Source organism: Cinclus cinclus, chromosome 6 (assembly GCF_963662255.1).
Source record: "Cinclus cinclus chromosome 6, bCinCin1.1, whole genome shotgun sequence".
Lineage (NCBI taxonomy): Eukaryota > Metazoa > Chordata > Aves > Passeriformes > Cinclidae > Cinclus > Cinclus cinclus.
Window position 1 is genome coordinate 56225781 of NC_085051.1, and position 23341 is coordinate 56249121.

Genomic DNA, 23341 nt, shown 5'->3' on the forward strand with positions numbered 1-23341 from the left:
TCCAACCCAGCCAACTCAACCCAACCCAATCCAACCCAACTCAATCCAACCCAACCCAACCCAACCCAACCCAACCCAACCAACCCAGCCAACCCAATCCAACCCAGCCAACTCAACCCAACCCAATCCAACCCAACTCAATCCAACCCAACCCAACCCAACCCAACCCAACCCAACCCAATCCACCCAACCAACCCAACTCAATCCAACCCAACCCAACTCAAGTCAACTCAACTCAATCCAAATCAACCCAATGCAACCCAACCCAATCCAACCCAGTGCAACCCAGCCAACCCAACCCAATCCAACCCAACCCAACCCAACCCAACCCAACCCAACCCTCCTTTCTCTCTGCCATCAGCATGAAGCTCTACTGCCTGACTTTGGGAGCTCTTCTTGTCCTGCTGCTGTCTTGCCATGGTGCCACCACCAAGGCCTCAGCCATCGACCTGCGGACATTTGTGGGCTGTGCCGTGAGGGAATTTACCTTCCTGGCCAGGAAACCCGGCTGCCGTGGGCTCAGGGTCACCACAGACGCCTGCTGGGGACGCTGTGAGACCTGGGAGGTGAGGCTGTGACCCAGGAATATCCATGGCTGGTACTTGCCAGGAAAAGCCCTCTAAAGACACCCACCCATGATGTCCATGACCCCGTGGCTGCCTGTGTCAGCGTTTGTTGCTGGTTGTCCCCTCCCTCCTCCCACTGCCCCAAAAGGGAATTGAAGCCATGTGATGATATTAATGAAACACTTGTGTAATGCTTTTACTACACAATCTGAAAGACTCTTACAGCCTGAACACTTAAGGAGAGGGGGGCTTTATTACTTCCCTTGAAAAAAAAGAATTCCTTGGAGATTAAGATGGAGCTCCCGATTCATGGGTAATATATTTTGTTCCAAAAAGCAAATCCCAACGATAATGTCTGTTTCTAATTTAGTCTGGTTTTAAGTCACAGCCCTGTATAAATATGAAGTACTTAAGTTTTAGGGGTGTACAGAGAGAGAAAAAAAAGAGCTTAAGTACATCCACACACATGTCAGAGAACAAGTTTCTGGCTGTGCCGTTCTGCAACTGGAAGCTCAAGGGGCCAGTCCTGGTTTAATTTATTCAGAAAACCTTGATTAACTCAGAGGGATTTTGTGCACATAAAGACAAAGACTCTACATAAATGACCAGAGGAGAAGCCAGGGACTGTGTGCCAGGTCTAACTCCCCTTCTTCATGACTTGGTGGGATGAGGGGAAAGGCCACCAGTGGCCAGATTCCACACTGGGATAAGGTTCCTTTGAGGATCTCTTGAGCCCTGCTCCCTACTCCCAAGCTCCTCTGGTAGCTCAGAGCCCGCAGACTCTCTTGCTGTATTGCAGTACTCCTGGGTTGTAGTTCAGCTGAATGCACCTGGCTATGGGTTCAACAGCTTCCAGAAGCACCACAATGTATTTGGATGGGGGCTTGGTAAGAGGGAGGGTGTCTGAACATCTCCTTGCTGAAATATTGCACCTGTTCTCTCCCACTCCATCCTTCTTGGTTCCCAGGTAGGGCTTTTTGCATAGCACAGAGGGAAAGGAAGAAATTAAAAAGTGTCCTGGCTGTGTTACCTTAGGTAGTAGGCTCCTATTCCTGTGTGTGCTGCCCATTCCTGGAGTCTTTGGAAAATGGGTGTCCCTGTTAAGGAGAAACTGATTTTTCCATAAAACCAATGCCACTGTGGTACCGCATGGCAGGTGGGTTTCAAGGCCTTCAAGCTCCCATCTTCTTCTGATGGCTGAGGTCTCTGGCGAAGCTGATTTTCTCAGGAGGAATTGCAGACTATTATGCTGGCTGCTGTGCCGAGATCTTTCCCCATACTGTGCAGCCACTGGGATTTGTGGAAGTGCAGCCTGACAGGGAAGACTGGTCTGGTTGAGAAAAAACCCCAGCCTTTGGCCCCTGGAAACACCCCTGCTCTTAGGTGGTTTGTGCACGTGAAGTGCTTCCAGCAGAATATGTTTAATGGAAAATCAATGCTTTTGGAAGAAAGCAGCTGTTTTTGGCAGCATTTCATCGAAACACTCATATTCTGCTAAAAACCAGCTTTTGGGATAATCTTTTGTCTTCCTTCAAGCAGGTTTTAATTGGAGCTTTGTGCTTTAAACAAACTGAAACACATACATGCACCCACTCCACTCCATGGCAGGCCTCCAAGAGGAAAGCCTTGAAGGACGTAACCTAAAAATTATTTCCATGTCCCCTTCCACCTGATCCAGTAGCTCCTCTGTTTACACAAAGTCCCCTTGAAGAAAGTGGGGCTCCAGATGTTTGTCTTGCATCTTGCCTGAGGCCAGCGTTTCTCCCATGCAGAAGCCGATCCTGGAGCCACCCTACATCGAGTCCCACCACAGGATCTGCACCTACAACGAGACCAGGATGGTGACGGTGAAGCTGCCCAGGTGTGCCCCTGGCGTGGACCCCTTCTACACCTACCCGGTGGCCATCCGCTGTGACTGTGACATCTGCTCCACTGCCACCACCGAGTGTGAGACTTACTGACCTCCCGCCCCAGCTTTGGCAAGGAGGGGATAAATCCTCCCTCAGCTTCATGCCCTTGGTACCTCCAGTGTTCTGGAGGGTGTAAATCAGCCCAGAAATTGATCTCACCCTGTAATGCTCCTAATCACTGACTTTTCTGGGAAGATGAGGCTTAATCCCCTCTCCTCATGTTGCTTGAAGCATTATTGCTGTAGAAACCCACAGCCTTACAATAGCAAATCCCATGGTAAAAAGCAATGTTGCAGCTTCCCTTCCTCCTCATGAGCTTTTCACTCTCTGTGACCTTTCTCCCTGTACAAAGTGCACATGGACAGAAGAGCCACTGGGGTGTGGGAACACCCCACAGAGGCATTGCCTCCTCCATAACAGCCTGATTCATCTGGGGTTTAGCTTCTTCCCAGTAACATAAATGCAGTTACTAACACTTCCACCACCTCCCCCTCCCACCCCCATTAGTTAATCTTACCCTGCAGTCATTCAGGAATAACAGTCAAAGAAAATGGTCTCAAGGCCAATGAAATGGAAGTAAGTATTCAGATCACTACTTTGAAATTAGGGAGAATGCATACTCAGCCCTGACTCAGCCAAGGACTTAAGCTCATGATTAAGTGTTTTGCTTAATATCAGTGGACTTTTGCAGTTAGGCATGTATTTCAGTGCTTTGCTTAATTGGAGCTATTGTGTCAACAAAATAAAAAAAAACCTCACAAGGGAAAGGTCCTGAAAAAGAAAAAAAAGAGAGAAACTCATTAAATGTGCAGAACCATCTGCTTTTGTCTGGGGATTGGAGGGGAAATGGGAGAATCAGAGAGACTCTGCAGAGCCCTAGGCATCTCTCCTGACAATTTCCAGAGTCAGAGGACCAAGCCAAAATGCAACGATCATGGCTTGGTTTCAGTGAGCCTTTGGCTGAGGAGGTGGGAAAGAGGGAGCTAAGGAAGGGTGTTCCCACAGCTCCCGGAGCTGCTCAGCTCCATGGAGACCTGCTCCCCTGAGGGTGCACACTGAGCTGGGAGATGGCCAGATGTGCTTGCAGCTGTGCAGTGTCCAGTAATGATGGGTGAGACAAGTCCAGCACAGGAAAGAGAGCAGACTTTCTACAGGACACTTCACACCTTCTCAGACCTGCTCTTTACAAACCAGGGGGACACCTGGGAGCTGCCACAGGAACCCCCTGTGTCCACAGCCACACTAGTGCCTTTGTTCCTTGGCTCCCACCTGCAGGAGGACACACTCACATTCATCCCTCATTTCTCCCCTGAGCAAAATGGGAAATTCAGTGAACGAAGGAAGATTCGCCAGGTGGGAGAGGCCCACAGGAGCTCACAGAACAAAGACACCTTCTCAGATAACCATTAAGAGAGAATTGCTGCTCAGAGTAATACCTGCACCTGTTTCCCCCCACTCAGTGCCTTGCCCTGCTGGATGCAGTCACTTTCATTGACAGGGATGCATGCTTGAAACTTTCCCAGGTGTCCTATCCACACTGAGACAGATTAAATTTAAATTTAACCTGTAATTTATCAGCTGATACATTTTTTTATCTGTAAAAGCTGTACTATGACTGGGTAGGAAGAAGGTGGTTTTATCACCCTACCTTCTGTAATTCTGAATAGAGACTGCTGTGTCCAACAGCAGCAGGAGCGGGTTTCTTTGCTGAAGGAGAGTTTAACTACCCTTTTAAAAGTCCTCATGTTTTGTTTCAAATTGCACATCACAATCCTTCTGATTTTGTCAATTGGCATTGCAATTATTATGGGAAACCTGCAAATTGTTTTGTGTTCTTAATAAACCTCAAAACTGTAGTATGAAAGCAATAGAAAGCAACGTGTCCCTCTTCTTCTGTGTGCTGAGATTTCACATGTAAAATATCTATAAGCTTATGCAAACTCTTTCCCAGAGCTGTGAACACCTGCAAAACATCTCCTTGGTGTGAAATCATTTCCTTCACTGAATTTCTCTGATGTAGTCTGGCTGTGCTGCAGTCTCAGGATTAGAGACAGGGTTAGAAAATGGCAAACTTCCTTCCTTTGCAACCAGCAGGAAATCAGGGCTGTACCCAGACACTGTGAGACAGTAGAAACCTCAGCAAGTGATCAGAACAAAACACTGCAGGGTGGGAAAAGGGCTTTGACTGATGCAGCCAGACTGGGGAGCAGGAGGGGGAGGTGGGAAGGATGTACTGACTGAAACCAAGTCAGCAAAAGGCCACTTTCAGATGATCTTTCAAGGAGGAGAGAAGAGATGCTCTGGATCTGCCCTGAGTGACAGAAGTCCAATCAACACCAGATTGCAAATGTGGAACCTTCCCCCCAGAAGTTATTACACTAGTAGGTCTTAATTCTGTTAAATTCACATCAATTTTCATACTTAAAATCACAGAACAGTTTGAGTCTAGTCTAGTCCAGCCCACCTGCAAAGAGCAGGAACATCTTCCACTAGACCAGATTCCTCAGAGCCTTGTCCAACCTCACCTAGCATGTTCCCAGGGATGAGGCATCCACCATCTCTTTAGCCAGGGTTTCACCATCCTCACTGTAAAAAAACCGCTGTGTATAAACCACCCCTCTTTTTGTTTAAAACCATTACTCCTTGTCCTGGCACAGCTTGTGACCAGGTCTTTAGTTTTCACATCCTTAATGCTGCAGCTGAGGTGCTATGTTGTGCTCAGAATTTGTAGGAAGTCAACACAGCCCACGTATTTCAGAGCTTGAGAAACTTCTTCACAGGCAGACAACATCTGCTTGGGAGCATTTTAATGCTCTTTAAAGCTATGGATTTAGATCTCACCACCCAACCTGTCCAAAGCAGTTGAACAGCTTGTCTGTCTTTGGTATGTTTTTGGTGTTTGCAAGGAGTGTTTGTCTCAAAGGCCATGACACCTCAGGTATTCTCCCTCCCACGAAATGCAGTGGATTGCATTGTGCCTCAGTTTCCCTTTTGGACACTGGGAATGATGCTACAGATGATTTTTTTCCCCTCTCTACAGTGTGTTTTGCAGAGTAGAGGCTGCAAGGCCCCTTGAGACCTGTCACATCTGTATCCTGTAGAGCACTCAGTGCCTCAGGTTTACTGTAGCTCATCTAACCTGAATAGCAATTGTCACTGCCATGCAGTGCTTTGAGATGTCAGAATACCCTCCTGTTCTATGACAGCCACAAGAGTCCACTGGCCCTGGAAGCTCAGCTCCCCTGCAGCTGCTGTGCCCAGCCCAAATGACCATGCCAAAAATCAGTGTATTTTACCCCACCTACAGAGCTGAGTAGCCATGAGAGGTGGGGCAGGATGCCTCCCTGGATGGTTGTTCCCTGTGCTGACTGGATTTCTCTTTGGGAGATGGGACAGGCAGCAGCCTCCTGCTCTCATTGTACTCACATGAAAACACTGGAAGCAGTGCCCTAGGTCAGAGCAAATCCTGTCTCACCCGACATCCTGCCAGGGAGTGCAGCCAGCTCTGGGTACTCAGGGAAATGTCAAAGCAGCAGGGATACATGGAGGTATCCTTCCCTTGGCTACATCCACCCAGCCTTATCCCGCAGCAATTTAGGAATTTTCTGCTCTGGGGGATGCCTTTGGCACGTTGCTGTTAACCCCAGATGTGTGGGTCCTCTGTGCCACTTCTTCCCAGATTAATCAGGCCATGGAAAGTTTGGTGAGTAATGCCACTTTCCTCTGGGGGAAGGTGAATAAAATATATTCCAGGCTCTATGCTGTGCCCTCTTGGATTGTCCTGGCTCCTCTGGGGATGTATCCATTTATAGCAGCCAGGGATTTTGGGCTGCAGTGCCTTTTTATTAGGAATAAACCTTGATATGATTTGTCTTTTCAGTGCAACCGCTCCAGGCAGGGCTAGTTAAACCTGCTGAGGTTCACAAGCTGCAGGGACATGAAAAGAGCCTTCCTCTGGTGAAACTTGCTTTGGTTCAATCAAGATGAGAGATGTTATTCAGGAATGGTGGGATTTCTAGGCTTAACTTGAAGACCAGACCAACTCAATGAGATTGCTTCAGGTCTTGACATGAATTTTAATGAACACCAGGGTAACAGAGGCACTTTTTTTTTCAATTACTTTTGTTATTTTTTAAAAAATCACAGGATCCACATTTCTGCACTGAGTCCCTGAAAGACTGGAGCCAGTCATATTCTTGTTTCCAGACCAGCAGGGCTGTCTTTCCTCGTGTAACTTCTTCATCACCATAAGCCTTTCACTTTCCCTCCTGACTCCACCTGCCCTGGCTGCTGGACCACAGGGTGCTCAGATCATTGTCTTCCTTGCCAATATGCTGGTAGACGTTTTTCCTACCTGAAATGTCCTGCAAGGTGAATGTGATTAGCATCTGGGAAGATAAACACAACAGCACACCTCCCCAAAAGAATGCTGTCAAAATACTTAGTAATACATTTATTTTGTTAAAATAAATTATGTACAATTAATGATATTAATGTGCATTACAATATACAGTAATTACATGTTTAAAAGATGATAAACAAAAGAGTACAGAATTATGTGCTGTAAATAGGAAATTAATAGTGTTTACATGATTTTTAAACTATGCAGGAGGCATTTGCTTGAAAACTGATTTTCCTTGGTTTGAAATTATTTTGCTTTGAGTTCTGAAGATTGGGTTAATCTTTGAAAAAAATGCATACCACTCAAAAGTCAGACAAACTGTTTTAGTGCCCAACCTTTGGTTTCACCAGCTCCATATTCCAGCAATATTGCACATAGCAACTTTTAAGAGAGAAAAATTCAGTTGCTCACATCAAATAAGTGACTTTCTCCTGACTGGCTAAGACCTGACTTGTGATGAGATAGGTCCTGATTTGTGTTGAGGTCATTACGTCTGTTTCACAAATTCAGTCAGAATGAACTTGTTGAACTGTTAGTTTTAAGCATTTTTCAAGGAATAATTTTAATTATTACTATTAAACAAGCACAAAAAGAAAGGAATGAAATGTCCTTGTCTTTGTGTTCTTGGGGGAGCAGAGAATCCCTGTGCAGCAAAATTCTTGTATTTGTAGAAGTGCATTGACATCATGACACGTTAAACTGGATTCAGTTCTCCTTGCACTCCATCTCTCTGCTCCTCTCTGCAGCCTTCTTTGAAGTCCTCCCAGTCTCAAGATGTTCCTGAGCCCCAGGTACCCAGGTGTGACTCCACAGAGCCACCTCCCAGCCCATCCACCAGCCTCAATCCATATTTTCTGGGGTATCAGGGCCACCATACCACATCTTCCCCTGTAACATTTCCCACCTGGCACGCTGGGCTTGGGTCACTTTTGCTCATGAGTGAAGAAGGCTTTGCCAGCATCTTTCCCCACTCACATATCTTTTTGTTATTGCTTACTAGTGAATTAATATTTACAAGTTTGGGGACAGTTTGGGCTCATTTGCTCCATGCTGACAGGGCAGTTCAGTGCCTGCCAGGTCTGTGATGCACTTGGAACAGCTGCCTATGCAGGGGAAAAGTACTGAGAGAAACGACATGATAGCCACACTCTGGGTATGATTTACCCACAAACTACTTTAACAGATATCAGACAAATTTTTCTACAAGTTATCAAAACAAACAAATGTTGTGTTGGAAGATCTGGAAACTGTAGACTGGTGACAACTGTTTACTCTGAATTCATTAACCTCCAGTCAAAGTCAAAATTCACCAGAGATGGTATCAGTGAGATCTCAAAAGGATCTTCACCAAAACCACATCAAACTTGATGTCCTGAATGGGATGAGATGAAATTAAGTGAGAGCAATGAGTTTAGGGTCTTTAAGCAAAGATAACCATATGTCTTGAATATTACACTCTTAATATAATGTGACTTTCATCTTCAGCTCAGTAGTGGTTGAACTGAGGCATTTCAGATCCAGCCTCCAAAGGTGAGATCAGCAAAGTCTTTGGGTGCCCCAACTCCCTTCAGGAGTTCCTTAACCAGCAGCCAGAAGTTATAAAAAGATTCTTGAACCTGGCTCAGTGTACCTGTGTGCTCAAAGCTTGGTCAGCCAAAATGAAAGGTCAGAAAAGGAGGAAATATAAAGACTCTCAAACATTTTCCACATTAGCCATGTGTGGATCCCATTGAAATTTTCCATTGCCTTCATGAGAATTGAAATGAAGCCAACATAGAGCATCTTTGAAAATTCCACCCTACCATTACAGTTAGAAACAGCCAAACACTGCATTATGGTCTGTACAATCTGGAAAGTGTTGGGGATCCATATTTTCAAAGTTAAAGAGATTTTTCACAACTGACAGCAATTCACATTATTTTTTGCTTGTTGCTCTGGGTTTCTGAAAGAATTTTCCTCTTATAATGAGCTTCTGACTCTTTTTACTGTTATGGTGTGGTTCCTGGAACTGCCCAAGAGAACTGATTTTTGTTCCCATGTTTCTGAAAGCTTTACCTGAAACAAAAAGAAAAAAAAAAAGAGAGAATTTGAAGATTTTCTCTTGTTGTTGTTCTAATTATGGGTGTCCCCTTAATATCTTCAAATGAGAAGGTTTATTTTTCAAAGGAAAAAATTAAGGTTTAGGATCAAACTGACTAATTGTCACTCTGGGCCCTAATTTTTCAGCTCTTCCCCGAAGCAGAAGTGATTCTGTTGCATTCATGACTTCTAATTGGTGATTTTGTCCTTTTGCATGCAAAAGATATTTCTATTCCTGTTTTGTTTTGATAGGTGAAGACAGCTGAGATCACAAGGCACTATCAAAATCAGTGGGAGGCTTTTTCCTGCTCTCAGATGGTCTTTATACACAAAGAGGAAAATAAACATTCATAGTGGAAATTTGTCTTCATTTTTGCAAAGAGCTCCAACGTGTCTAGAAGTTATCTGACGTAGGTCACTCCATGCTCACCTCCTGTCACAGCAGCTGCTCCTCCAGTCCTATAGAGTTGTGAACCAACAAAATGTTCTGTTACTTCCAGATTTTCCTTTTTTAATGTAGGATAAAACAACATTACAGGTCCTCCTGAGGGAAAAAGAAAATACATGGAGAAAGGCACGTGCAGCCAGATTCCTCCATTCTACCTCTTTGTTTAACAAATGCTCCCTGGGCCAAGGTGAGGCTATGGATTGCTTTGTTGGACAAGACAACTGTGCTTTTAGAAAATCCTGGCCTGAGACAAATTGATGCCGCTGCAAATTATTTTTAATCCAGATGAGGTCTGGTGAGTCAAGAGGTATTTGCTGTTCCACTTGGAGAAAAAATTACAGGAAAAGTTCACGGGCTCTAAGCAAGGTATAAAAGCAGATGGGCATCTTTCAAATTTGAATTAAAAGGGGAGAGAGGCTGCCCAAGGAAGTGATTGAGTCACCATTCCTGAAGGTATTCAAAGGAACACAGGCCACCAACACTAGAGTGGCTGGAAGAGGTTTTCTGGTAAATAAACTACAAGGAAGGATCACCAATCAGCCTCCCTCATGAGCTGAGCATTGCCAGTGGGATTGAATGAGGCATGAACAACTTGGAGACTGTTCCTTGTGAAGTGAGATTCTCTTCAGTATGAGGAGGACTGCCAAAATCTGTCCCTTTAATAAAAGTATTTGGAATAACTTTATTTCATATTAAGATGCAGTGTTATATTTAGTTCTGTGTCTATTTTGAATGCTTTGCTTCAAAAGCAAGAAAGGTGAGAAATATCAATGTCAGCTGCTGAAATGTTCATTTTGATTATCATACTACACTTGGGGTGAATTCTGTACCTACACAGGGCACATATCCAGTTGAACAAATGAGAATGCACCTGAGTGGGGTTAGAGCCTTGTTTCTGCCTTCTCCCCAGCTTTTCAGAGCTCTGGGAGGCACAGGACAAGCTGTGAGTTCTTATGGGACCTCCTTCAAGTCATGCTGGAAGTGTCAAGGCTGTTCCAGTTCCACTGTCCTGGAGTTTCCACAGGGCTCTGAAGGGCAGAGGCATCTGCAGGAGGCTTTAATGTGGTAGCAACTCTCCAATGAATTGAGATCTCCTTGCAAATGTTTGCACGAAAATACTTTGTGAACTCTGTGTGAAACCGCAGCTTCAGGTTAAGAACTCCTGGTGGAACAGGAAGGTTTCAGAAGAGGCCAAAGGAGATGGGTTGTACAGGATCCAGCAAGTTTCCTATAAGTTGTGAGTGCTTTAGAAATGACAGCAGGCTATTAGCAAAGGCAGGTCTGTCAGGAAAGGCTTTGACATCAGCTGCAGTAAGGGGACGTTGTCAAATAAGTTCCAGGGATGGTTTCTAACCTTTATGACTCTCCTTAGCAGTGTTCATTTTAAGGTGAAATTGGGATCTGATTTCTAGCTCACCTCACAGTGAGTAAACCCATCTCCCTTCACCTGACACTCCTTTATTGATTTTCTTTCCTCATTATTAATGGTGCTTGAAAATAACCTGAAGTTTATATCTGTGGCCTTATGCCTGCACTTGCTCTATGTCTGGTGTTGTGGTTTTTCTGAAAATGAGCTTTACTGCCTGTTTACACACCATCTGTTGCTTTTAAAAAAGGCATTAGGTATGACCTGCCAGATAGTCAATGACTCTCCTTACATCTGCCTACAATCCCTTTCTAAAGCCTCTAGGCCTGTGCTGTCCTGCCTGCCCCCAAAAAATAGTGTAACAGGGCAGGTCCTTGAGAAATTGCCACACTTCATGGGCAGGTGTGTGTACATAACCTAACACAAGAATAATGTTTATGGGACCTGCGTTAAACATGGATTTTCAAAAAAACATTTATTTTTTCTGGAAAAAAAATTAAAATAAATGGAGTTCGGAGGCCATTTGTCAGTGGATTATGACAAGTCTCCCTATCCTGCAGCTCCCAGATTCAAATTTTGGTCAAAATCTGCTTGAAAAACTTGAAATGTTACTGCCTCACAAGCTTGATGTGCTCTATTTTGTAAGGGCAAAGAAACCCCTGCTTAGCCTTAACATTTTCGGTATGTATATTAACATTTTTCTATCTTTCTATTTCTATATTTCTCCTTTATGCAAGGATTTGTTCGGGGGGCTGGAGTTTAACACATTAGGACAGAAGCATTTTAGCTTCTCCATCACCATATGTTTTGTAGTTCATTTCCCTCAAACCACTGCAGTTACATCAATGCTACAACTTCCCACTTGTTTTTTGATTTTACTGCTGGTCCTATGCCATTCCATTAAGATTAACAATCACCCCTGGTACTCAGTGGCATGCAAAAAACCAATGTGATTATTTGTGGCTTTCCCTGATGCATGCCAGAGTGCTCCATTTCACTTTTCCAGTGTGCTTGTTATGTTAGGATGAGCTCTGCTGTCACTCTGGGTTTTCTATTTCCTTCATTTCCACATTTTTTGATGCTCTAAGAAAATCAGAAAATCAGCTCCAATCTGAGCACTTGCATTGTGCTTCTGCTAAACCAGACTTCACTTTCTTCCACCAGAGACTCACACATCACTCTCCAGCAACCTACATGAGATGAAACAATCATCTTAATTAATTTCCACTGAAGTGAAAGGCAGCACAGTAAAGTTATAATTTCCCTGAAATCTGTTAAAGGCTTTTTTTTTTGTTGTTGTTGCTGTTGTTTCAGTGTAGTTCTAGTCATCTTGTAAGCCTACATATTAGTTTATTTAATCCAAAATACATTAGAGCAGTATGAGGAGCTGGTAGTGTAGATAGATAGTATCCTCTTGAGGTGAGCACTTACTGCTCTGCCTGGGGATGGACACAAACTCTGTGGCATGGCATGGTCCCCTGCACCTCACCTTTAGCAGCCAGGCCGTCTGAAGTAAATGCCTGGGACATAATAAAACCAAACAGAAAACATGCACAAAAAATCATCAGCAATGAGGAGAACTTGTTTGTCTCAGCTACGGCACAACTGTGTTTTCATCCACGTTTTTGTGCAAGGGGAAAGGGGTGGTGAGTGGAAGGCACTGGGTGAAAAAAGAGCAAAGCATTTGCCTCGAATCTGGTGGATTTTGTCAGAGACAGTTGTTGATTTCTATCCAGAAACTCTTTGGGGTGACAGAGCTGGTTTCTGTATCTGTCCATGGTAAACTAGGGGTTGGAATTAGGTGATCTTTGAGGTCCCTTCCAACCCAAACCATTCTAAAATTGTATGAAGTTGAATTTGTTCTGAAGGAGGTGCTCAGCTGCATAAGCCTGGTCCCGATGCAGGGCTGGGCACTGCACCGAGCTTGGTCCCTTGTGCTGCTGCAGTCACTCATCACTCTGGGCAGCACCAGGTCTGGAGCTCCCTGGTCTCTCTGGTCACAGGTGTGCTCTCAGTCAGGACACTGTGCTTCCCAAGAGGAGAGGGCTGCCAGTCTGCTGGAATGGGGTGCAGAGGGGAGCAGTGCCCGTGCCCCTGGGCTGGGAGGATGCTCTGCTGTCACTTGCTCCCTCCCAGCACTTCTGGACACGCTGGCTACAGACACAGCTTTTGCAAGGAGTTACATCCTCAAATCTGTGTGTGCTGGTGCTGTGATTTCCTGCTTGAGGAATGAAATCCATGACAAGACAGTCTTGTGGCACTGCCAGGGTACCCAGGAGGCAGCTGCAGGTAACAAGAGGCCCTTGGAGCTCACCTCGGAGTGTCTGTGGTGCTGTGAGATGCAAAGCTGCAGGATCCCGGGAGAGGCTCCAGTGAAAAGGCACAATTCCCCAGCAGCAAGGGGAGGCCACAGGAACTTCCCTTCCCCTGTGGGCTGGATTTCCCACCTCCATGCTGTTGGCTGCAGCCCATCATCTGCCACTTGTAGAGAAGTCCCCTCCTGAGGATAGCAGCCACACTGCTGAGCCACAGCACTCTCTGAAGATGGAAAATGGGAGCAGAGAGAGAAGAAACAAATGGGAGGAGGAAGGCTACAATAAGCCAACAAGTCCAGAACTCCACTTTGAGGCTTTTTACAGAAATATGTCATTAAAAAAGGATAATTTTAAGGCAATTGGATCATCTTGAAACACTTGAAGTCAGTATGACCTTTGGCTTTTTTTTTTTTTTTTTCCTATTCTTGGCTGTTGGGTGAGATGTAGAATTCCAGCTGATCTATAAGGTAAATTCTCTGTTGCCATGGCAATGTGTCTCATTCTTGTTCTCAGTTGGAAGAGGGATTGTTTCATGCTGCTATTTCATGTCTTTGGTGGCAGAATTTCTTTGTTTTAGTACATTAATGCTACAACTCTGTACTTCCTTTCCCAGCTTACGGAAACATGGCTCAGCCTGAACATTCCTCTGTAAGAATACAGTTATTTGCATTTTTTTTTTAGTTGTAAGAACATTCCTTAAGTCTGGAGGTAAATGTTGTTCCATTTTGGCAGCTTGGGTGCAGCAACATCCTGATGCTGTGAAGTTTCAGCATCAGGTGAAAACAAACTGGAATCACTCCACCTTTGCTTCCATGTTGTTTGAACAAACTGAAGTATGTCCTGAACTAGCAAGTCTTATAAAAGTAAAGCAATTTTAAAGTACATCCTACATATAGTGTATACCTTACATATTAGATTTCTACAGATCTCCATGTGCTTTAAGTCAATTCAAATTCAATTCCTAAGGACTCTTAATTCCTAATTTTGATCAATTCTTACTTAAGGCCACAAAAGGAGTTTCTCCTGTTTCTTTTGCCATCTTTAGCTCTTTGTTTTGTCACAAGCCACCTTCACCTTATTCCTAAGGTGGGGAGCCAAGCAGGCATCCTGGTTTCTGTTGGTGCAGTCTGCAGCAGTGGGAACAGGCTGCAAAACAGCTCTGGAGGGTTAGGAAAGCACAGAGACAGGAGTTGGCCAAGGGTGATAGAGCTCGGAGGTTTCACAGGACGGAGAGCTCCTTTATTTGGGTAAGAAGGACCCTTTTCTGGTCATGTTCCCCATTTCAGTTGCATGTGACCTTCATTGCCTTTCTAACCTGCTTGGTTTCACTGAGCTCAGCTGGCTCTGCTTCCCAGGGGACATCACACAAGGGTGCAGCACCTGTGGCACTTTGCACAACGCTTCTTCTTCTTCTTGGGGTGGAAAATGGTCATGATTGCCTCGTCAAAGACAGTCTTAAGGCCTTTCTGTGTGAGTGCTGAGCACTCCAGATAGCACTGGGCTCCAATCTGAAAGAGAAGAGGGAAAATGAGAGTGAGTATCCACTCCTGGGAGAGACAGAGTGATGTTGTTCCAGCATCCTTCTACATTTAGAAAGGGGTCAGACCATTTCTCTGGTTTGTATCTGGCTGCCTGTGGGATGAAGGGACAAGCTCATATGGCCATCCTGAGCAAGAGAGCAGGAATGAGCATCACCATAAGTATCTCACCACATGGGGGTGAATGGGCTGCAGGAATTCCCTCCAGAGAGAGGGGCTGCACCCATGTTTGAGTGCTGGACCAGAAGCTTGGCCTCCTGCCTGTGCAGCTGGGGAGGCTTCAAGGAAATGCTGGGTTGTAGCTGAACTCCTTCACACATTTGGCTCTTCTCCCCTGAACTGTCACTCTTGTGTCCTGCCTCCTCCAGTTCCAGGGAGCTGATACCTGGGGAGGGCTTCCAGCTGGTTTCTGGGAATGGGGAAGCAGCATTTTGAGACAGGAGTCTCCTGGGTATGCTGGCATGACACAAACACCCACAGAGCCCTGGGAAAGCAGCCTCAGCTTATTCATCAACCTTGTGGCTTATTCAGCTTGTTGTGCTCATGGACGCTCTGATTTTGAGGGCCAGGGACAGTAATAGCACCTGCAGCATGAAAGGGGACAAGACCAGGATCCAGAATCCTGCATCCCAGGGCTTGGGGAGTGCTTCTAACCCCCTACATTTCCAGGAGAAATGTACAATACCACAGAAACTTCAGGAGTGCTTTCTCTGCTGCCTGTAGTGCAATGGATAAGTGGGAACCCAGCTGTCTGTGCTTTTGTAAGGGATAGGGAGGAGTTTGACAGGAGGCTTGACTGCAGAGAGGGGTTTGCCACATGCATCTCCTGGCAGAACCCTGAGCAAGAAACACCTGACTTAGATAAAACAGGCAGTAAAATCTGTTTTGATGCCCATTTGCCACCTGCTGCCTGGTGTCCCTCAATGCTTTTCTTAGGGCTTGGTCATGGCACCTGCCAGAGATCAGAAGTGTCTGGACAATTCTCTCAGACAGATGGTGTGACTTTTGGGGTTGTCTTGTGCACCCCCAGGAGTTGGACTCGTTGACCCTTTTGGCTCCCTTCCCACTCAGGATATTCTATGTTTGCACTGATATTGCAGCAGAGGTGCAGGCTCAGGAGGGGTCACAATGTGTGCCCGGGTCCAGCCTCTTTGAACAGAGGCTTTCACCTCTGCCTGGGACCAATGGGCCTTGGAGGAGCCTTGAACGAAAGAAACCCAGTGGAAAGCTGTGATCAGCCAGCTTCATGTGACATCAGAAGAAGCTGTCACCTCCTTTGCCAGCTTCACTCCGTGCTCATAGGTGAGTGGTTTCTCCTTCATGTAAAGCAGCCGTGCCAAAGTTTTGGGATCATCCCGGAGGTCAATCTAATGGAAAATACACAAAATATGTGCTGTAATTCTTGATATTCATGGCTTTATAGACCAACATCAGGGCATCTGTATAATTCCTCAACCCAGGTGGTACTTCAGAAATGAACTGCGCATTTGCTTACCTTTTTAATTAATTAATTAATTTATTTTATCTTACCATGAATTAGTTCTCCTTTGCAGATTACTGGGACACAGTTCACATGGGTGTGGTACAGGAAAGCCCCACTGGTAGGGGAAGCTGCTACAACCCTGCACAGCATCACCCAAACCCCACCCTGACAGGCCAGACAGACACAGCTCAGTCTGACTTGAAACAAAATCCTCCATTTCCGCAGAAAACATCAAAGTGAAGTATTCTGGCATTTTAAATCTGTCCATTTTCAGACTATGTGATCCAAAGGCTTTTATTTTTAAATGTATGCTTTAGATTATTCCAGTGTAGAAAACAAAGCCAGTGTTTAAATTATTTGCCTTTCCTGTGGCATTAAGATTTTGGTTTTGACCAGAATTTGATCTGTTTCTCTAATTTGACTTAGGTTACTGTGCAGTGCTCTGACATTTTCCTTGTGGTTGTATCCCTACCCTCACAGCCTCTATCCACTCTCTGTCTTGCTAACAAACCCATATTTATTTATTTATTTGATTGACAGATTAATAGATTTTAGGATTTTTGCAGTATGATAATCAGATAAAGGGGTTTGATCATTCAGTCTGACAATCACTGTAAAACAAGCAGGATGGTGAGTCACCAGTTGTACTGTTGATGTAAAAGCATGAAGGGAGGCTACTTCCTTCCCATGTCATTTGGCCAATTACTCCCATTCTTAAAATTTAGTTTGAAGTTTAGCTTCAGCTTCTAGCCACAAAGTTTGTGTTTTTTTGTTTCTCCTCATTAGATACCTGTATAAAACCTTTTCTCCATATAGGTATTTATGACTTGTTGCCACATTAATACATTTGAAAACAAAGGTGGGATAAGCTTTGCCAGTCTGGACACCCGCATGCTGGCTTCCATTCCCAATCCCTAAGTTTTCCTTTGATGGGGAAATCTGACTGAATTTCCCATGAGTTAAATAGGAAACCTTTCCATATGCTCAGGAGAAGCTTTACCTGTGTTCCTATGAGGACGTAAGGCACGTTGGGCATGCAGACTTTCAGCTCGGGCACCCATTCCTCCTGCACGTTGTGGTAGGAGGCAGGATTCACCACGGAGAAGCAGATCAGGAACACGTCTGTGTTGGGGTAGGACAGAGGTCTCAGCTGGTTGTAGTCCTCCTGCCAGGAGAGAGCAGCCAGTGTCACAAGGAGGGGATGTCTGCAAGTGGGGGTGTCACGCTGGGTTTGGGCAATTGGTCAGCACTGCCCATGCTCATTCACACTGCTAAGCTCCACTAAGCTCATCCACACTGCTAAGTGGATGCTGGAGAGGAAGGGAACCATCCCTCACAGGACAAGGGTGCTGATTTATCAGCATTTTGCCAAAAAGAGCTGAAAGATGCCCCATCTCTGACATGTTGGACAGGGCTGTGAGCAACCTGATTTAGTGAAAGGCGTCCCTCTCCTCGGGGGGGATGTGTGTGTGTGTGTAATTAGATGATTTTGAAGGTCTCCTCCACCTCAGTCATCCTGTGACTGTGTGAACAAGTTTTGCTTGTGTTATCTGTGGGGAAGTTGATGCAGAAGGTGATGCTGGGCAGTCCTGCCTGGGGCACAACTGTATGCCAGTCAGCAGAAGACACTCATCCTGAAAGTAGAAAGCAGATCAAACCCAGCCTGTAGTACCTGGGCACTCACTGTGGGTGATTCAGTGTGTCCACAGGCCATGGATGGTGGAAGGAGAGATGTTTTCTCCATGGATTAATGCTGAAGAGGGTGAATTTTCAAACACTTGGATCACAGCTGTGATATGTCATGAGCTGGCTTTGGTGGCTGAGTTTCAAGGAAGAATTTAGGTCTGTTTTCAGGCCTGACAAGCTGAGAGCAAGCAGAGGTTTTGCAAGCCATGTGAAAAGGATAGCCTGGCTCTTTCGGACCGTGGGAGCATTTGTAGCTGTGTCTGGTGGGTACTGTTCAATGAAACCTGTTAGAAAACTTCAGCACAATGAAACAGATGCTTTTTAGAGGGGGTACATCTGTTCCAAAGGCTTTTATAGAGGGTCCAGAACTAAAAAAAAGGGGAAAGGAACATTAAGTTGGAGTGTGGGAAACAATAATACGTGCTGCTGTCAGGCCTGACTGTAATGTAGATCTGCAGTTTATAGTTTCTGCATTCTGGACAAGTCTCAGATCTCTGTAGTCTGATCACCTTTGGTTATAACTGTGTGAAAATTCAACTGGTGTGGATTTGCTTTGCAGATACATACAAGTTAATAAAAGGAAATAAGGCTAATAAAAGGGGGAAAAAAGACACCTGGGTGCTGTTTCTCAGACTCAAGAACATTTATTTTAGACAGGGGAAACCCACATTAGGGGCAGGAGCAATTCAAGCTGCTGCCTGTCCTGCAGGAGAAAGTGATTGCAGGACTGTACCAGTGTGTGTCAGAATACATGATGTTTTTGTGCAGCCTTATTTCTGCCTTGCTTTGATTGGGTCAACAAATGAGAGGACTTACTTGTGAATTGAGACTAGTAAATCACCTTTCTGAAGTCTCTTTTTCCCTGACTATACAGTAGTAAATTGACCCAGACTACTTCTGCATCAATACCAGTTTCCAAAATATACCAATGAATTACTCAAAAACTGTTTGCACCAACTCTTTCTAAAAAAAAATCTCCAGAACCTTAATTATTGATTCTGAAAGAAAACATGAGCCCAAATTTAGCTCTGTGTCATGAAAGAAAAGTTTTAAAAAACATCCTAAAACACAAACAAAATGTTTTGTTTTGTCTAGCTGGATGTTATTGTTCCAAGCCCAGTTTGACAGGAAGATTAACTTCTCATTTATTACCTCCAGCCCTCACCCTCACAGTATTTGGGGTAAAACCAGAGTGTTTTTCAACTGACATAAATACGTCTTTCCAGTGGCATAGAAAGAGTGGGTATGAAGAAGGATTTACAAGAGGAGGTGTTTGGATATATCACCTCCCAGGAAAGTGGATTCTCTACATCCAAGGAATAACAGGAGAAAACCCCTCAGAGATATTTGTGGGCACACCAGAGATGCAGCTCATGAAGGAACAAAGTCAATGACAGGAGATTTATCCAAGGCTCTGGAGATGTCAGCCAGCTCCCAGCAGAGGTTAATAGAGACAAAGTGGATGCCAAGGTGATGGGATTGGAGGAGAAATTGCATTGCAGAGACAACTTTATGTGGATGCTGAGGGTTAAGAAAGCCTGGCCTGATTATGGGACATCATTAAACCTAGAACATCAAACCTGAGATTGATTGTGGCACAGCCACCACGGGCTGATACCGGGTGCTTGGCAAAGATCCCGTCAGTGTTTTTGGTTCTGCTGCTGCAAGTCAGGCTCCTGAACCAGCCACGTGGTGGCAGCAAGCCTCAAGGAATCCTCATCTAGGAGTTTTGGGAGTTTTGGGAAGAAACTGGCTAAATATAGCCAGTTCCAATATTCCAGACATGCATATTTGCAGGGGTTGGGACTTACTGTACCATTGAAACTACAGATTAAAGCCATGAGTTCCCTGCCTGGCAGTGACAGCTACAGGAATATGCATTTAATTTTATTCTCCTTGTTCCTTCTGAATCCCTAGAAAACCTTTTTTTTCAGGAAGAGCATTCCTGATTTGAACTATTAGCACAGAACATTATATAGAGTTGTAAGCAGGGAGAGCTATGCATCACGTAGCAGAGGTCCCACCTCCCACCAGGGCACATGGGGTTTTTCACAGACTGGTTAAAACACAAATATCATGGATAAGAATCAATCTGGGCTCCTGTACATGCACAGGATTCTCCAGACCACACCAGACAAATATCTCTTGTCTGCAACTGCTCTCCAGGAGAAGGCTATAAAACCTTGCAATGAACCTTTAGAAAAGACAGCCCTACAGAGTCATTTCTCATTCAGAGATGGTTGAAGTCAGACAAGTAAATAATATAAAAAAGGGACTGGACATTTGCATGGGTATGGGGCATATCCAGAGGAAGTGTAGTGAGTGACAGTCGTGTTTGGAAAGGGACATGAGTCTTTGTGGACTTGGGCTGTGGCTGATCAATAATTTAATTTTATTTGTTTATTTTCCCAGCTCCTGCTTGCATCATGCTGCTTGCTATTTGGGGAGCAAGGCTTCCCAGTTAAGGTTTCCTGGCCACTGGTTTGGCCTGGAAATGTCAGTGCCAGCCCTGTCCCTGCTGTGTTATTTGCCAGGGCCAAGATTGGCTAATGCTGCTCCCTCCCCTCCATCTTGGCCATCAGCTCAGCAGTGTTTGTGCCCTGAAAATGTAGCAAAACTGACTTTTTCTGTTTTGTTTTGTTTAGTTTGGTTTTTTTTTTTGTTTGTTTGTTTGTTTTGTTTTTATGTTGTTGCTGTGCTGATGTCTTGTACACTCTGCTACAACATTTTGCACCTGAATCCAGCCTGGCAAAAAGACCACAGTTTTTTCCTCCTAGGACTGTTTGTGCCAGGGATACAGAAAGCCAGATACCTCAAATCTGGGGTGCTTGCCAGCTCTCCCTTCACACTGACAGAGGGTCCTGCAGCAGGAGCACATTTTCCAATTGTTATTTCATTAGCATATGTTTTATAGCATCGCAGCATCAAGGGCTATTTCTGGCTATGACTTCACACCGATGCCTTTGGAAAGCCACACAGCACAAGGAAAAGGAGGGAGGAAACAACCCAGATGATCTGTTGTTATAACTGGAGCATGTGGGAAGAATCATCCCTCCAGCCTCCACGGGGACAATCGAGTCATCAAGGGCTGATTCACGCTCTGAGCTCTGGCTAGATGGCCACGTCCTCTGGACCAGGGTCTGGAAGGGACATGAGCTTGGTGAGTTAGAGAAAGGGATTGGAGGCAGGTGGTGAACTGTCTAGTTTGAAGCAGGGGATGGCAAAATGATGTGGAGGAATGGATGGAGGGGTGAGACTTGTCAAAGAGACAGCTGAGAGTCTTCCTTCTGGCTCAGGAGGACAAATGAGAGGAGGTGTTGCTGTGGAAATGGGTGGCAGGTGGAACTGTCAGCCCTACAAAACGAGTAGGAATATTAAGGCACGGGGTGAAAACTGACTGGGAACTGAATATAACTCCAGTCTGGCTTGCAAAGGTTTTCAGGGCTGATGGATCCTGACACAGGCTTTGAGCTCTGAGTTTGTGAGCACAGAGGAAAAGACTGAACAGGCTTTGGACATGGAGCGAGGACCGAGGACTTGGGTCATGTTTTGGGACTGGCTTTTGGATCATCTGCACCATGTGGATAGGAAAGATGTGTGGTCTGTAAGGGCCACCAAACCAGCTACGACTGCTGCTGCCTACAGAAACACGATAAGAATAAAATTAAAGAAAGTGCAACCCAAAACATCAAAGCCCCAGTTCTGCTGAGTGCAGGTTTTTCTGGAAGTGACAGTCTGTTCTGGTGTGGGATTTTTGAACTCTCTGCATAGTGCTGCAAAGTATATTCTGAAAAGAGTAGCCTTTTGCAGGCAGGAGGGTCTCCTTCTGCACTGTTTGTGCCTTTCATAGCAGTCAGTCATGGCCAAAACTGGTACAGTCAAGAGCTCCTGGTGAAAGCATCCAGGGCTGCTGGAACCCAGAGAGAGTGAAGCAAGTTCCCAAATCTGCTTTCTCTCCTGCTGGCTTCAGCTTCAGCTCTGACTGGAGGAGCTGGTGGATGTGGGTTACAATATTCCCAGTCTGTGAGGAACCTGGAACGTGCTCCCCCTGCTCTCAGCAGATGATTTTTTGTAAGGTTTCTGTGCAGACTATGTCCCTTTCTTTATTTTGTCACCCACTGGCATTTGGAGTCAGGAGAGGGAAATTTCAGCACCAAAAATATGTTGCTCCTGTACTTTCTTCTGCCCTTCTGTTGGCAGAGCAAAGCAGTGAGAAATTTCTCCTCTCCAGGGGGTGAAATTATCCTGCAGGCTTTGAGTGCAATCTCACCATATCAGGGTGTGGACAGTGGAAACAGCAAAAGCATTCTAAATGTAAGTGAGCATGGGATACAGACTCTCTTGTAATGGACATCCTTGTCCTGGGAGATGAATGTTGGGATGGATGCAAATCTGGCTGGGTTACCACTTAAAAAGTCAACAGCTTGTGGCTGATAGACTGGTGCTGAATTATACCAGTTTTCTGATCTTGAAAATGGGAATTATTCTCTGTATCTTCAATGCCACCATGTGGTAAAGGTAAGAAAACACTGACTGCACAGAATATCGTATTTGCAGTAGAAGGTGGATGTATGGGGACTGCACAGCCCCATAAAGACTTTGGTTTTTTTGATTAGGCAAAACACAGTCTTAGGGATGAATGTATTTGTGTATTACTTTACTGCTGAAACAGAATGAAAACAAAAGGGAGAATGTCAGCAGTTAAACCATTACAACTCAAAACTGATTTTTATTATTTGTGAAAAAAACCCCAATAAACTCCACAAACATTACTAACAACAAACCCCAGTGTATGATAGTAACAAACAAGCCATGGGAAAGGAAAATGATAAATGTTTTGCAGTCCTTTACCTGCCCTGCAGTGTCGTAAAGCCCCAACAAATGTTGTTGTCCTCCCACAGTCACGGTTACTGGAAGAGAGAAACAAGAAATGTTGTTTATGCACAACCCAGTGGCCTCATTTTGATGTGTTTTAATCCCAAAATGCCAATAGACACATTAGTATGTGTCCTCCATTGGGCATCCTGAACCAAGCACATCTATTCAACCCAAATTGAAGGCAATCTAAGCCCCAGCAAATGCAAACCCTTTATGCCAAGATCTGATTTCTGTTCAGAGAGCCAAGGGTGCTGAGCTGCACACACTGCTGCCATCAGGGTCCCAGAGACAGAATGACATTTGATTGTCTTTGCAGCCACCAACTGAACATGCTGGACTTGAAAGCACAGGATTCCTGCCTCCCCACCATGGGCATTGGAGTGGCTTGGTCATGGATCACTGGGAGGGGTTTTCTATTATTTTATTTCCTTTTATTATTTTATTTCTTCCAGGTTGTGAAATGATGAAGCACTCAGCAGTGGCTGGTGTTTGGTGGGTCTCACTGGAGGTGCAGCTGTCCTGCCCTGTGCTATCACAGGTAAAGTGGCAGTGTTTAATACCTGGGGCGATGTGGTGGATGTTTTGAAGCACAGAAAGGAAGGGAAGCTTGAATATTTTCAGGGATGTTGACCAGATTCTGTTGCAAATGAAGGAAAGCACGGCTTAGTTT

General features: G+C 45.0%; 2 protein-coding genes across 4 annotated transcripts in view; one reads left to right on the top strand and one right to left on the bottom strand.

The window, feature by feature from the left end:
* The first annotated feature begins 362 nt into the window (after nucleotides 1–362).
* Nucleotides 363–2527, top strand: GPHB5 (glycoprotein hormone subunit beta 5). The gene is made up of 2 exons (XM_062495774.1): nucleotides 363–566; nucleotides 2339–2527. Exons 1-2 carry the CDS (start codon nucleotides 363–365, stop codon nucleotides 2525–2527), a joined length of 393 nt encoding a protein of 130 aa, XP_062351758.1.
* Nucleotides 2528–14447: 11920 nt separating this feature from the next.
* The window catches only part of RHOJ (ras homolog family member J), a 52902-nt gene continuing 44008 nt past the window's right edge, over nucleotides 14448–23341 (bottom strand). The window contains exons 2-5 of one of the 3 annotated variants that reach the window (XM_062494838.1): nucleotides 22645–22703; nucleotides 17108–17269; nucleotides 15896–15991; nucleotides 14448–14594 (exon numbers count right to left, since the gene is read on the bottom strand). In XM_062494838.1, the coding sequence (XP_062350822.1) occupies nucleotides 14448–14594; nucleotides 15896–15991; nucleotides 17108–17269; nucleotides 22645–22703 (464 nt within the window). Of the gene's footprint in view, nucleotides 14595–15895; nucleotides 15992–17107; nucleotides 17273–22644; nucleotides 22704–23341 lie in introns of all 3 variants that reach the window. The other 2 variants (XM_062494837.1, XM_062494839.1) reach the window with 2 other exon arrangements.

Bases quoted from the DNA above. Each gene is read 5' to 3' on its own strand.
- GPHB5 (XM_062495774.1), top strand. From the start codon at position 363: ATGAAGCTCTACTGCCTGACTTTGGGAGCTCTTCTTGTCCTGCTGCTG. The intron at 567-2,338 runs GTGAGGCTGTGA...TCTCCCATGCAG, and splicing joins GACGCTGTGAGACCTGGGAG to AAGCCGATCCTGGAGCCACC.